At 38.2% G+C, this 16,591-nt stretch overlaps 1 protein-coding gene across 14 annotated transcripts in view; it reads right to left on the bottom strand.

The window, feature by feature from the left end:
• LOC131425934 (protein lap4) overlaps window positions 1-16,591 on the bottom strand; it is a 134,229-nt gene that overhangs the window by 72,184 nt on the left and 45,454 nt on the right. For all 14 annotated transcript variants that reach the window (XM_058588240.1, XM_058588249.1, XM_058588251.1 and 11 more), the window contains exons 5-6: window positions 6,772-8,073; window positions 6,538-6,707 (exon numbers count right to left, since the gene is read on the bottom strand). In XM_058588240.1, the coding sequence (XP_058444223.1) occupies window positions 6,538-6,707; window positions 6,772-8,073 (1,472 nt within the window). The remainder of the gene's footprint in view (window positions 1-6,537; window positions 6,708-6,771; window positions 8,074-16,591) is intronic.

The following is a 16,591-nucleotide window of genomic DNA, read 5'->3' as shown; positions in this document are numbered from 1 at the left end:
ATCCCAGTTTCGATGATAATACCCGATCATCTATAAAAACCACAGAGTTTAAAACAATCTCAACAAAGTTTCACGGTGCCTCACCAGTTTCGGAAATAAAGTTATGAGTTTGCCTTCCTCTAAGATAATTCATCTTTGTGAATATTCCGGGATATTCCTATGGATTGTTGCTTGCAAGAGATTCGACAAACTCAAATCGATTTTCCGTCCCCGGTGCATGACTGAACGAAGTGTTTTTGCATATTCTCTGCTATGATTGTCCTCTTTCTTCTCCTTCTGCCTCGCAGTCAACGATTACTGGATCAGATCAGGATCAGACCAAACTAACTCAGGTGGCACGTTCGCTACATAATTCGAAGATTTGTACCGGTTTCTCCTCATGTTCTGATGGGTAAGAATAGGGAAAGAAGGAACGATAGGTAGGGAGTAAGACAACAGCAACAGCTTAATTAGATCGCAGAGCCGACTCGAGATATCCGAAGAAACCAAGAATCCCTCCTCCGCCACGACGTAGAGCTCTTTGCCACATTGGACAAGGAATAGTAGAATATCCTTAAGCTTCAGTTTCCTGAAAATATGTTCATGCATGTACGGGCAGTCAAAATTGCTCAATTGCGTTAATACTGGGCAGTTACATATAAAATGATATGAAGTTCCGTAATCTTCGCAGAGTTCAGCTTGAAACACGGTATAAAAACCACCCAGGGAGTGAGATTATTCTAATCTCTTTTCGCGGCAATAGACACCAGCACATACTCTTTCAAATTTACTAGTTTAGGCCACAGTTGGGTGTGACTAGTTTCACGATCTATAGGATTTTTATTCTAGAGTCCTGTAGTATGAATACGGTATGTAGCTACTAGAAATGGGCAATTCGCTCCTGAGCTGTTCCAATAAATTGAATCATAAAAGTGAGCTAATCGCTCACAGCTTTTTTGAAAGAATTGCAGTTAATCAGCTCACTCATTTGCTACCCAGTTTGCCGCATTGTGAAGAGAGGAATAAGCTACGAGCTGAACGGATCTTCGGCTCTTGAACCAAAAACCTGCGGCTGCGTCCTGTTGGTTGCACTCTTCTCTAACCACTTGTGCAGTTGTTTATTCGTTTTCATTAGTTTGTTTCGAAATGCGTGGACTTTCAGCAGAACAACGTCGAAAAATTGTGTAAAAATAGTGCACAGAACTCGGACTGTCACTGAGAAAGATAGCAAAAATGGAAGGAGTAAGTGAAAAAGCCGTGCGAAATGCAATCAGAAAGTTCGGTGAGGATAACACCTTTGAGGATAAACCGAAAACGGGTCGAAAAAAAGGTTCTGCTAACCCTCAGTAGGATAAACGTACACTGAAGGCGTTCGAGCAAAAGAAGGAGGTTTCAGTTCGGGATGTGGCTAAAAAGTGGGCATTTCGAAGTCAAATGTTCTTCGTGCTAAAGAACGTTCGAATTTCGAACCTATAAGAAGCAGAAACAACCAAAACGTAGTCCGAAATAAGAAGCATCGATCAGGCCGAGGGTTCGAAAGCTGATTCTTGCTGGAAATTTGAACTGCATAATCATGGACGACGAAACCTACGTGAAACTCGATTACAAATACTTGCCGGGACCACAATATTATACGGTGCGAGAAGGGCAAGAGTTAAACCAGTCCGAGACATCGATTGAAGTCGAAAAATTTGGTAAGAAAGCTATGGTCTGGCAAGCAATTTGTAGCTGCGGTAAGATTTCGAAACCCTTCATGCTTCAATGAACAGCGAAATATACATCAAGGAATGTTTACAAAAACGACTTCTAGCCATGATTAGACACCACAAGGATCCTGTTGTCTTCTAGCCAGATCTTGCTTCTTGCCACTACTCGAAATCAACGGTAGAATGGTATACTACCAAAAATGTCACTTTCGTTCCAAAAGACATGAATCTACCAAATTGCCCACAACTTCGACCAATTGAGGAATCCAGCTTCTAGCACGTCGAACGAGCACATGAATATCTGCTTGCACCGAAGGTTCATGGTTGTAGAGGATATCAGAGAATATTAGCGATTTGTTAGTTATTGACGTAAATCTCTATGAACTTATTTGGATATCATGAAACACAACCCAAGGAGTACCTCCGCAGAATTCCGTGGTTGTTTAGACTGAACACGACTAATTTGTGGTTCAATTTACAGTCTCGTTCCTGTGGCATCATTAAGTAATCGCCGAAAAATGTATGGTTGAATCTTGAAATCTCTGATATACACTGAGTTCTCTCTTTGCGCGGAATTTACGCATCGCGTAACTTCGGAAATTTGCGTAAAAAATACTAAATATCTTAGAAATCCATGAAACGTCCAGATCTGGTGTAATCTCAATTTTTTTTTAGATCGGCTTGGAAAAATTTTGAATAAAATATTCAGAAGTGCATGAAACATCCAAATCTGATGTAATTTCAGAAAAAAAAATCAACTGTGGGAGAAAATTTTTAAGATTCCCGAAATCGAAATCTGTTTTTTTTATGCTAAATGTCTTAGAAATGCATGTAACGTCGAGATCTGGTGTAATCTAAAATTTTTTTTCTTAAGAAACACGAAAATTTTCTAGGTGTCAAAGAGTTGAACTAAAAAAAATATCGGGATGACGAAAAATACCGGTACCTTCGCGTAATAATGTGAAGGCTGTGGGTGAAATTTTTTTATGAAAACAGGTTCTATGACCAAAATAAAACAACCGGACCACGTTCGCACTGTCCGGAGACAAGAGAATGTTTAGCGAGTTCGATTCGCTTGTGTGAATTTTTTTACCCGTATTGAAACGGAATCGTCTCAGTCGTACCTGGTTACAGCAGGATGGGGCCACGTGCCATACCTCACGAGCAACGTTGTCAGTTTAAAACATTTTTGTTTTATTACACATGATCTGGACGTTTCATGCACTCCCAAGACAATTTGCATATAAGAAAAAACTTTCGATTTCGGAAGTCTGAATATTTTTCTCGCAGTCAATTTAGCAACCAGTATAGAACTGATTTACAGTAGGTGCACTGCCGTGTGTTTCATATTCAAATTCGTTAAACATCAAAGCAATTTAATTATTCAGTCCTTATTAGGAATTAATATTAAGATTAAGAACGTATAGGAAATTGATATAGGAATACTATGAATTATTGGAAACATTTTATTTTTCACATTTTATAGCATTTTTGCCATTCTCTATAGAGAGGTATTAGAATTGCTGGAAAACCCGACTTTCGAACGGAGCCTCGGAGACCCATAGTGTTATATACCATTCGACTCAGTTCGACGAGATCGGAAAATGTCTGTGTGTGCACTTTTCGAAGATATTTTTATCGCTCAATTTTCTCAGAGATGGCTGAACCGATTTTAACAAACTTAGGCTCGTTTGAAAGCTACTATCGGGCCATTGATCAAGTTCGAAGATCAAATGACTGTGACTTTTGGTTCCGGAGATATGATGGTAAAAATAACGTAACCGACAAAACGTGTTTTTTTTACCGCGCAAGTTTCTCGGAGATGGCTGAACCGATTTTAACAAGCTTAGTCTCGGCTGGAAGCTACTATTGAGCCATTGATCAAGTTTGAAGATCAAATAATTGCGACTTTTGGGTCCTGAGATATGATGGTATAAGTGACGTAACCGACAAAACAAGTTGATTTTTACCGCTCTTATATATAAGGGTGCCAAAATTTTGGGATCACTTATAATTTCGTAAAGCACTAGTGCTCAAAAGTTTAAGCACCTCAAAAAAAGTCCTCACGCAAAATTTGAGCTAAATCGGACATGGGTAATGGATGCTGCTTGGCGGTTAAGGTTTGACAATTTTCGATCTTGAAAAAGCACCATAGGGGGGAGTACATGAAATTTCCGAAATCGAAAATTTTTTTTGATGCCAAAAGTCTTAAAATTGCATGAAACGTCGAGATTTAGTGTCATCTATAAAAATAGTGTGACAACTTATTTAATAAAAAGATAAAAAATATTTGTATGAGAATGTTTTGAAGAAAGAGAAAGGCATTACCACACCACTAGGTGGATTGAGAAGGATTTTTTTTACTATTAGATATACCGGTTGCTGTTAAATTCGATCCAATTCGACCTGTCAATAATAATTATGCTCTCGAACATGGTTATTTTGATAACAACAAAATAACTGCTGGACTGCCAAACGTTAACTAAATGTTAAGATAATTTGCGAGATGTTCAACAGTTACTATCTCATTCCTTCCTGTGTGTCTATAATGACATTTGGTCAGAAGGACGGCGTCGATTAGGTGCTATCGCCTTCTGCGTTAGTAACAGAATGAGAGGGTGCGCATTGTTGTGTATGTAATAACTTATTGAAGCGTAAAAAATAATAATCACTATTCAAATCAAGTATTTTGGTTTGACGTCCTATTGCTGAAGTGTTTTTAAATCCCTAAATGGGGGTTTAGATTGTCTTTATTTTATCCAGACTTTTAGTCCATCTGTTTTGATAAAAACCGTCTTCCTTGCATTTTTGCATTGCATTTAAGCACTGATGAGCTGAATGTGAAACATGTAGAAAATTGTAATATGCTTTTTGTACAAAAGAAAAACCCCAAAATATTCACATTCTTTGCATTATTGATAGATTAGGGGTTTTCATCTCATCCTTAAATATTTCGACGTACGAAGCAAAGACTGATGATTAGGACACGATTGGTAAAAAATTGGATGCAAACCGAAGTATGGGGAATATCCGAAAATGTTCATTGCATATACAAAACTGAAAAACATAAACTAAATACGCGACGATTGCTTGCTATTTGCTATGAATCGAAAGCCTTTCGGTAAGATTTGAATCTATTTGATGCAAATATTGCATTGAGGCGGGGCTGGTCGATGGGACGGTGATTTCGGAACACGATTTGCTCTGTATACGAAATGGACCATCGGAGTTTGACTAGGTTAACACCTCCCGAAGTCCTGGACTAAAGTTATTCGCATGTATAAACAGAGCACATAGAAACATATTTTTTCTCCTTTAATATCCTTAAAGTGGCACATAAATTGAACTGTTAGGCGGAAATGGCAATTCAATTTGAACTGCTTCAAGTACTGATGAGCCGAAGGCGAAAAGCGAAGAAATCTTTTTTTCTGTAAGCCGCTGCCAGAGAGTGAGGCTTGAGACAAATTAAACACACACACACACACACACACACACACACACACACACACACACACACACACACACACACACACACACACACACACACACACACACCAAGTAATCGAACGTTTGAATGGAAGACAATGATTTGATTTGAGTAGCTCGTTTTTGAATAAATATTCACACATTAAAGTTCACGCCGAACTTGTTCAGTACTGTCAAGTTGGCAAGAACTAAAAAATTATACCGTACTTTAAGTTATCTAAACTTCCACGCCCCTTCAATTTGTTCTGTACTTTCAAGTTTCCCAATACTTCCATGTTTTTTGTTGGGCAGAAAGAAAGTTCACGCGGTACGAAAACAAAACTTCTGGTAAACTTGAAGTGGATTTTTCTCCCAGTACTGCAGGACTATTTGGGAAGAATCTACATTTGTTCTTATTATCCGTTCCATGTCAATTTTGCGGTAATATCTCTTTGGAATTAACGACTAGTTTTTTTTTGTCGCAAATTTTCATTTCTATTACTTCATTCGTGTGCCTTTTTCAGTCTGTCATCCTGTTGAGTGCTGACCAGAGTTATGATAATGCAAATGAACGATGGAATGGTTTCAGAAGAACTAGTTCCTTTGCTAGAACAATCGATCTCGAAATTGTCCTATCGAATATCTCGTGAAAAAAATTGCGTTTACTCTTCCGGTGACAATTTAATAAATGATTAAAGCGTGTGGAATCTAAATATCAAACGGAGTTTTCCGACGACAAACTGTGATCTTTCCCGTAAACAAAAAATTCCATGCAATCTTCCTCAAACACATTACTGCGTCAGTCACATGAGATAAACTGGCTTCCACCTAATCCATTATCGCCTTCGGTCTTCGAAGAACATCACTCACCGCATTGCTGTGTGCACAGAATCGAACTTGATAAGGTAAACACGACAAAATTCCTCACGAGTCGAGTAGCAAATATCAGTCGCATATCTTGGGCCGATGAGCGCGTGTCGCAAAGTGCTCGGTCTGTACGGTGGTCGGGAGTGGTGGGTAAAAGTAAACAACAACACAACCGTGGCTATGAGCATACCCGAAACAAACGCTCGTCGAATAGGTCGTCAACGGCGGGCAAATATAATATATGGCCTCGGTTAACAAGAGAGTTGTGCGAGATATGAATGTCAAAGTTTTTTTTTATGTACATCATCATTCCTGCAATTCGATAGTGGCGACGACACCGGCGATGGTGATAATGACGGTGAAGACACGGCGACGGCGTGACGACGTGAAACGGTGGTGATTAATTGCCACTTGTCATTGAGTCCGAATCCGTCAGTCAGTCAGTCAGGTGGGATCGGTCATTGATTGCGACATAGATGTCATGTGCACCAAGTCAAAAACTGAAAAAGAAAAAACTTACCCTCTCCGGTCGGTGGTTCGGCAACCGTTTCCAGCACGGGATGTTCCTCCAGCTTTGGCGGTGGCGGAAGCGATTCCTTCAGCTTGAGTGAATTCAGCACCAGACTGTTGTTCTTTTCTGTCATTGTGTTGTGATGTACGCGTTTGTTTTTCAGGTGGTGTGGGGTATCTCTGCAAATGAAGAAATTAGCCACGCGTTAGCTTATTACCGGAACAGATTCATTCGTACGCTTACCTCCGGTGTAACTTGGATACCGGTTTCTTCTCGTGCGAATCGTCATTTTCCTCCGAATAGTAGCGGTCTTCCTCCTCTTCGTTCACATCGAACCCGACCCGCTTCTCGTAGTTATCGTCGCCAAACTCTTCGTTCTCTTTGTTGGCATTTTCCTCCGCAATCGATTCGTTGGGAACCACCCCCTGAATGTCGTCCATGGTTGCCATGGCACCGGTCCTGTTCAGGAGCGATGGCTTCGAGGAAGATTCCTCCGAAAGCGTATCCAGATTACCACCGCTCAAATCATCCGATTTCTTATCCTTGGCGAACAATTTGTGCGCTTTTAATTTGAGCTCTTTCGGGTGCGGTGTGTTCTGTCGTACGAAAGGTGTGTCTTTGTCTGCATTGGAATCTTCACTGAACTTCACCGAGTGGGTGCGGGACGCTTCCCGTTCTTCCCAGTCTTCGGAATCGGTATCTTCGCGATTTTCCGGGCTCGGTGGAACGTAGTCCTGCTGAGGCAGCAGAAAACAGGTCAGCACTTGATCGCCCGTGATTTCATCTACGTCCGGTTGGAATGTAAGCAGCGGTTGTGCCTGATTTTCCGACAGCCAAACGGCTTTCAGCTGTAGGTTTACCAGCGAATAGGGCAGATATTGCAACAAATTACCGGAAACGTCCAGCACGTGCAGTTCGGAACAGTTCCCAAGCTCGGCGGGCAGTTTGGTAAGTTTATTTTCCCGTAAACTCAGCACACCCAAACTTTTGCAATTTCCCAACTCGTTCGGTACCGAAATCAGCGAGTTCCGGTCCACGTTCAGATTGTTCAGCATCGTCATATTGCCGATAGCGGAAGGCAACTCGGTTAGGAAATTCTCGGTCAAAATCAACTCCTGCATGTGAACGCACTGTCCGATACTGTCGTTCAGTGTGTGCAACCGATTCTGGTCCAGCTTCAGGATTGTCAGCTTGGTTAGCTTCGAGATACCATCCGGCAACATTTCCAACCGGTTCTGGGACAGATGCAGATCGGTAAGACTCTCCAGACCACCGATCTCCTCCGGTAGCTCTTCCAGTCCGTTCTCGGAAACGTCTAGGCATACTAAATTCCTCAGTAGACCAACCTCCGGAGGCAGCTTCTGCAGCTGGTTGTGATCGAGCCACAGTTCCTGCAGCGACGGCAGATAACCGAGATGTGGCGGAAGCTCTTCGATTTCATTGTCACCCAGATCGAGCCGTTCCAGTTTGGTAAGCTGACTGATGGATTCGGGCAGGCTTTTGAGCAGATTTTCACGCAGCTCCAGTGATTCCAGCTTCGACAGGCTGTAAAGACAAAACAGAAAGAAAAACGTGGGATGAGTCACATCATTAAATCTTGGTCTTGTTTTGGTTTGGCGAGTTTACGAGTTACGTCATACAGCAGTAAAATAAAATATTTGTGAGAGGTTCTTGGCCATCGGAGGGAAAGAAACCGGTTAGGCCGTAAATTTAACATCGAAACCTTTTTTGTTTCGCTCGCTTCAGTGAGTCATTGCACCCTGCGAAAGATACGTGAATGAGTGCTTCTGGCAAAGTTTTGTTTTGTGTGTGTTGCAAAAACGGTTAAGTTATAAAGCTACTCTCAATTCCGCCCACAACATTCAAAGTGAAACGAAATATGAATAAATTTTGTTCCTAAAAACTCGCAAAAAAGTCGAACCGACACACAGTGGTTCGAATCAATAAAAACGTGGACATAAATCAGTAGCTGCCAAACCGTTCTTTTAATGCATATAGTTGCTTTGAAGAAATTATTTACAAATATATACCGCGTAATTTGATCCTATCAATAATTGTTCATGGCCTACTTTGACAAAAACTGTAACCATAACTTTTTTTTCTGAAGAGATAGAAATTTTTTTTCTTCTACAAAGTTTTAGAACTATTAAAAATAATTTACTTTGTCAAATATACCAAAAGTCTAGGTCGCACCGTTTCGGATATACAAAGCGTTTTTATGGCAACCCCCTTAAAATCAGTTTTTTATTTATAACTTGTTTCGAGTTAGTTTTTTATGCATACTTTCTTTGGAATAATTGAAGAAAATAAAAAATCCCATATTTTTGTTGAAGGTAGTGCATAGGTTTCTTGTTTCCTGGCAAAGTTATACAACATTTTACCTTTTTTTCACCTATCATAAAACCTTACACAGAAGCGAAATATGCAACTTTATGCAGCTGATTTTTACAAAATTTGTAGGAAAAGATGTGCCCAATATCATAAAAAAAATCTAAGTGGAACTCGGTGGAACCTTTTTTTTAGGTCTTTTCAAAGTTAGTTTTAATTACTGAATTATGGCAATCCCCTTAAAACTAGTTTTCTAGTCATAACTTGTTTCGTGTTATTTTTTTATGCATACTTCGTTTGGAATAATTGTAAAAAATATAAAATTTCATAATTTTGTAGAAACTAATGCATAAGTTTATTCTTTTCTGGAAAATTTATGCATAATTTTACTTCTTACCTAGAAAACCTTGTGCCGAAGCGAAATATGCAACTTAATGCAGCAAACTTTTATAATACTCATAGGAGAACATGTACCTTATCCAATTTATTTTCCAATGAGAATATCTTGAGTACTCTTCGTGTGACTCATTTTCACTATGGCCATGCTGAAACCATGAATGGTTAAGAAACAGAGGGCGTCACGCGTCTGCTATTTCTGTAACTCACTTTTGCAGTCGTCCGATCAATATCTCGTCTTAAAAATCGTGTTGCTTCGCGATAACTCAATTTATTTACACGTTTAAACATGAAATCTCTTCGTAAAGGTTTGTACTTTAACAATACTTTATCATATTTTGTCTAGAAAACATTTTTTGAAATATGTGTTTAAATTTTGATAATTTTTCGGATTTTCGATAATTAAAACTAAATTTGAAAAGGCCTAAAATTGCATCTAGTTCCACTTAGATTTATTCTAATATGGTCAATTGTAAAAAGTAACAAAATATTCAATTGTAAAAAGTAATAAAGTAATAATCCATGGGGTATTTCGCACAAAGCCTTCTTTCAACAGACTGTAAAATATAACAAAGATACAAAAATTCGTCCAAGGCATGAATGTACGGTTTTTTCTTAGGTTTCAAATAAGCCATTCCATAAAACATCCTTTATAGTTCATTGAATGAAAAAAGTTAAAAATTAATAAACAAATAAAAAAATCCAAACTTGGGCACGAGGAAAAACAGCCGTGAAAAAACGATGACAATTTTTTTTTCGACTCCTAGTAGCGTCTGACCCACTGATTTCGAATATTTATTACAAACCTATCAAAACTGGAAAGAAATTGTCACTGGAAGCAATTGATATGCTAGAACTTACAACAGAACAATAAATTAGCGATACGTAAAACTCGGACGATAGCGTGACTGATACTGATTGATCGAATGCAATGCGACTAAGTGACATATTGTAATGATTTATTAGGTAACATTAACTACCTAGTTGATTGATTAGGTTGTGAAAAGTATTGGGAAAAGTTAAATGAGTAACTTTGCTAACTTTGAATTAGATACTTAGGTAATAGAGATAAACTCTACGTAGGTAAATAAAAAAAACTGTTTTTGAAATAAAGCGAATATCTCAAAAAATATTTTTTTTACATTATTCATATCTTCAGCAAAAATACTTGAAATGTTTTTTTCTTTGAAATGAGATAGAAAAAAAAATTTTTTTCGTCAAAAACAAAATTATTTTTTTTCGAAATCGGTACTACCCCCTTAACAAAAATTAAGGTGCTACTTTCAAAAGAAGCGTTATATAATTTTGTAAAACTTCTTCGAAGACACGTTAGCTCTTAAAAATCAGTGAAAGGTACAGACTTGTGACCGTCTTTTTCCAGTTTTGGACCACTGTGCGCCCTCTGTTTCTTAACCATTTATGGTTTCAGCATGGCCATAGTGTAAATGAGTCACACGAATATTACTCTAGAAATTCTCATTGGAAAATAAATTTGATAAGGTTCATGTTTTCCTATAAGTATTATAAAAATTTGCTGCATTAAGTTGCATATTTCGCTTCGGCACAAGGTTTTCTAGGTAAGAAGTAAAATTATGCATAAATTTTCCAGAAAATAATAAACTTATGCATTAGTTTCTACAAAATTATGAAATTTTATATTTTCTACAATTATTCCAAACGAAGTATGCATAAAAAAATAACACGAAACAAGTTATGACTAGAAAACTAGTTTTAAGGGGGTTGCCATGATTCAGTAATTAAAACAAACTTTGAAAAGACCTAGAAAAAAGTTCCACCGAGTTCCACTTAGATTTTTTTTATGATATTGGGCACATCTTTTCCTACAAATTTTGCAAAAATCAGCTGCATAAAGTTGCATATTTCGCTTCTGTGTAAGGTTTTATGATAGGTAAAAAAAAGGTAAAATGTTGTATAACTTTGCCAGGAAACAAGAAACCTATGCACTACCTTCAACAAAAATATGGGATTTTTTATTTTCTTCAATTATTCCAAAGAAAGTATGCATAAAAAACTAACTCGAAACAAGTTATAAATAAAAAACTGATTTTAAGGGGGTTGCCATAAAAACGCTTTGTATATCCGAAACGGTGCGACCTAGACTTTTGGTATATTTGACAAAGTAAATTATTTTTAATAGTTCTAAAACTTTGTAGAAGAAAAAAAATTTCTATCTCTTCAGAAAAAAAAGTTATGGTTACATTTTTTGTCAAAGTAGGCCATGAACAATTATTGATAGGATCAAATTACGCGGTATATATTTGTAAATAATTTCTTCAAAGCAACTATATGCATTAAAAGAACGGTTTGGCAGCTACTGATTTATGTCCACGTTTTTATTGATTCGAACCACTGTGCGACAATCCAATCAATGTTCTTTAAGTCATGGATACGTACAGAATAAGTAAATATCATCATCTCAAATGTCTTCATCCGACTCCGGGGATCGACTATTGTGCGCAACTGTGAATGTTAGTTGCGATATGAGGCCACACACAAACATACATAATTGGAAAAGAACCTTTTGCTTTATTTTGACAAGTTACTTCTAGTGGCAGAGCCATTCACGGGACTTTAATTTGTATTATGGCATTAATCTACAGGGTCCGGCACTCGAAGTGTAACCAACTTCAGACCTTCGAGCCTGGCGTCAAGGTAAATGCGACATATTATCGGGAAAGTATTCTGGAGGTTGCTTTGAAGCCGTGGGCAGACAAACATTTCGGTGGCAGACCATGGACGTTTCAGCAGTACTCGGCACCGTCTCACAAAGCTCGAGTGAACCAAGAATGGCTGAAAAACAACGCTCCGAACTTCATCACGTCCACACGATGGCTCTCGAATTCACCAGATGCGAATCCAATGGATTATTCTCTTTGGGCCATTTTGAAGAGCAAAGTCCGAACTAAAAGATACACCAGTCTCGAGGCGCTGAAAAAAGTTATCTTCCGCGAGTGGGCCAAAATACATCTGCAAGTCACATTCGGGCAGCTTGCGATTCGTTTTTTGACCGTCTCAAGGCCATAGTCAAGGCAAAAGGTGGTCATATCGAGCAAAAGTGAATTGATTCTGAATTTTGTATTATTTTTACACATTTTGTACTTTGAATTCAGTAAAAGTAATTTTCCAAACTGAATATATGGCCTTTTTAATTGGTTACACTTCGAGTGCCGGACCCTGTATTTTGTGAGCAATCCTGTTATTAGAAACACCACCGATGTTGACTTGAATAGTGCAATTTTAAAAAGCCCTAAACAAATTAACATCGATAATTGGTTTTAATGTCAGGTTTAAAATGAAAATATTGCAATAAAAAATTAATAATGCAATGTTTTCCAATTTCAGTTTTACGAATTTCCGTCAAATCGAATTTGCAGCTGACAACATTCTCTCAGATTTGAATGAAACTTTCTGGACATGTAGACTTTATCACAAAAAAACCCACTTTACATTCTTTGTTTCTCCTAAATTGATCTAGACTGTCCTTTGAGAAATTTGTTTTTTCAAATAGTTATTGTCAAAAAATGACAGTGCTGGATAAGAAAAAGTTGTTGTTAGAAACAATGTTTTCCCTAAAAAATTGTCATCTTTCAACATATGGAAGGGTGATAGGGAATAGAATTATCTACCTTGGGACAAAATTTTCTTGAATTCGAAAGTGGTGGTGTGTCATGGTGTCAGTTCGTGGACAGATTGACAAAAAAAAACATCGATGAGCACTCTTTGGAACACAGCCCGACGAATGCGCAACAATAATAACACGAAAGAAAGCAAAGAATATTCCAACCACTGGATATTCGATTTCGCTAAAAAAAAAAGTATGTCCTGATTCTGTTCCGGAACCGAAGATCACCCGCGTCACGTCATCAAACATGGAATTTTTGATTTCGTTTATTAAACCTAGTTACGGTTATTCGCCGAATCAAACATGGAAGAAATACCGTTTTCGATGGTAGAGTTGTCAGCATTAAATTCAATTTGTTGGACAACTTGTCTGATACTTCCAAAAGCGCTTGTTGAACTATTTGGAATAGCTTGAGATCATAAGCGAAAGATAAATGATTGCTAGTCGACGATTATTGTGGTATGAGCGAAACCAACGCAGCATGTTAGTACCAAAGCCCACTCTGTCCAACTTAGCGACTGTAAGGGCGTGAAAGACAGCGGAAAGGTCCGTGTAGATAACATCAGTTTGTAAGCCGTAGAGCATCCGTCATAAACGTCGTGAAAATCAGGAGAATGGTAGAGAAATATTCACAAGCAATATACAGTAAGTTGAAGCGAAAACAGTTTAAAATGTTTAAAAACTTTCGAACTTCAAAAGCACAAAAACCTAAAGTTATCATAGTTGACAAAAGTTTAGATGTACAGGTGTACAACTTTGCTTCCGCCATTTTTCCAAAATTAAAAGCTTTATTGCGAAAAAGTGCTTACAGATGTATTATTCAAAGTATTCTCCCATCTTTCCGGCAATTTTCGAATCCCGGCTCGAAAAATGGAGTCCTCTTTTGACGCTATCCATGAAGCAATCCATTTTTCCAACTCTTCTACCGGATTGAAAATGTTGATCTGCCAGGCCGTGTGCCATCGGACGGAATAGGTGGAAGTCAGAATGGGAGACATCTGGGGAATACGGCAGGTGGGGCAAGACTTCCCATTTCAGCGATTTCCAGGTACTTTTTGACCACTTTTGTGACGTGAGGCCGAGCATTGTCGTGTTGGAGGATGACTTTGTTATATCGCTCTTGATATTGTGGCAGCTTTTCTTTTAGCGCGCGACTAAGGCGCATCAGTTGCGTTCGGTAGCGATCTCATGTGATGGTTTCACCCGGTTTTAAGAGCTCGTAGTAAATCACACCGAGCTGATCCCACCAAATACAAATCATAACCTTGGCGCCGTGAATATTTGGTTTTGCCTTCGACGACGTAGCATGCCCGGGCTTTCCCCATGATTTTCTGCATTTAGAATTATCGTATCGAACCCACTTTTCATCACCGGTTACGATTCGATGTAAAAACCCTTTACGATTTTGTCTTTGAAGCAGTTGCTCACATACAAATAAACAGCGTTCGATGTCCCTCGGTTTCAACTCGTACGGTACCCAGTTTCCTTCTTTATGAATCATGCTGACTCAAAAAATTGGAAAAACGTTGTAACCATTGTATCACCCTAAAAGGTGATTATGTTGATGAATAAAAAAAAATTTTGCAAAAAAGATGTTGTTTCCATTGTTAGTCTCGGGACTTATAGATCCATGTGTTAATACTCTGAGCAGTTTTATGTTGTTATTCAATCAATTTTACCTTACACTTCCCATGTTTGGGGCACTTGCTGCACTCCCTATCCCTTAAAATAACCTTCTAATCTACATTGGCATAAATGTAGTATCTGTATTTGTCAAGATGCATCGTTTCTCGTAGAATAAATTTAAAATGAACTCCCCTTTCTTTAGTGAACTTACAACAGTTCTTCTCCATGATAACTCTTATGACCCCCTCTTAGTAGTGTACAAAGTATCTGTGCTCTTCAAAAAGTATCGATTCATTCATTCAAATTAACGATAGCAATACTATCTAGCACGATCTTGACATTCTTGCCCCTCACTTATTTTGTAAAAAATTCAAGATGAAAATTGATTTTCAAGAACCCCTCCTCCTAGTCTGAATCCGTCCTCCTATCTTGTTTGTCGACGAATAAGAAAATGTTACAATAAACCTTTGTCATGAATATCATGACCACCTCTGAACAGTAAAAAGTACCTGTGCCAAGTTTGACGATTATTTACTGAGTTGTCCTTGACCATTGCTCACCCCCCCCCGTCCCCCGTTCCACTCTCCCCACCTTAAAATATCCAACCTAGGTAAGTGTGGTGAGTTTGAGTTGTTTTGGAGTTACGTCCGATTATATGAACAATTCGAACTTTGCTCCTCCCTTGGATGAGACCCTTACTTTATCCACCCGCTCCCACTCTCTTCTTAAAAATGCTCTTAGGATCATCTGAAGCGCAAATAATATCTGTACTCAGCAAAAAGTATCGTTTTATGGAAAATTCTATAAACTTCACATTGAACTTCTTATTTTAGAGGCACTCATTATATCCACCCCCCACGAATATCCTTAAAATCATATTTGAGTTTTTCAAAATGTATGTATGGTTTTAAAAAGTATCAATTCACTCTAAATAAGATAAATATCGACATGGCCTCCTCAAATTAAGAACGCTTGTTACACACTCTCTCCCCTGAGAAAGTCCTAATGCTCATCTCTGAAGAGCAAAGAGTATCTATGCCAAGTTTGATTGCAGTACGTTCAGTAGTTTTGGAGTTAGGCCGTTAAAAACATTACAACCCCCTTTTTAAAGGTACATCCAACCCCCATATAATCATACCTACGGAATGCAAAATGTTTCTATGGTTTTCAAAAAGTATCGATTCTCGTCAAATTAAACACATTTTTTCATGACCCCGCCCCCCACTGTTAAGGACACGTGCTACGCTCCCTGCCCCACAAAAATACCCTTATGACAATCTCTTAAGAGCAATAAGTATCTGTACCAAGTTTGATAGCAATCCGTTAATTAGTTCCGGAGTTATTACAATACAAACATTACACCCCCCTTTGTAAAGGCACTTGCTACATACGACACCCATATAATCATATCTAATATATGCAAACTGTTTCTATGGTCTAAAAAAAAGCATCGGTTCTCGTCAAATTAGACACTTTTTTTCATGACCTCCCCTGTTAAGGACACTTACTACGCTCCCTCCCCCATTAAAATACCCTTATAACCTTCTCAGAAGAGCAAGAAGTATCTGTACCAAGTTTGATGACAATCCGTTCAATAGTTTCGGAATTGTGCCGTTTCAAACATTACACCCCTCTTTTTACAGCCACTTGCTACATCCATCCCCTGTAAAGTCATATCTAATGTATGCAAAATGTTTCTATGGTCTTCAAAACGTATCGATTCTTGTCAAGTTAAATGATTTTTTCATGACCCCCTCCTGTTAATTACACTTGCTACGCTCCCTCCCCTATAAAGATGCTCCCTAAACCATCTCTGAAATGCGAGTAGTACTTGTGCCAAGTGGCAATCCGTTCAGTTGTTCCGAAGTTATGGCGTTCCAAACATACAAACTTACATCCATTTTTATATATATAATATATATAATATATAGATAGATAAAGAGGTGTTCCACATCAAAAAAATTTAAAAAATCAGGAATATTTTAGGAATTATGGAAAACCTTTCTGATTTTTCTCAGAATTTTTGAAAATGTATTTCATGTGAAAAAAAAATATTCAAAATTTTCGAAA

Source organism: Malaya genurostris, chromosome 1 (genome assembly GCF_030247185.1).
Source record: "Malaya genurostris strain Urasoe2022 chromosome 1, Malgen_1.1, whole genome shotgun sequence".
Classification (NCBI taxonomy): domain Eukaryota; kingdom Metazoa; phylum Arthropoda; class Insecta; order Diptera; family Culicidae; genus Malaya; species Malaya genurostris.
This window is presented reverse-complemented; position numbering and strand designations above follow the sequence as displayed.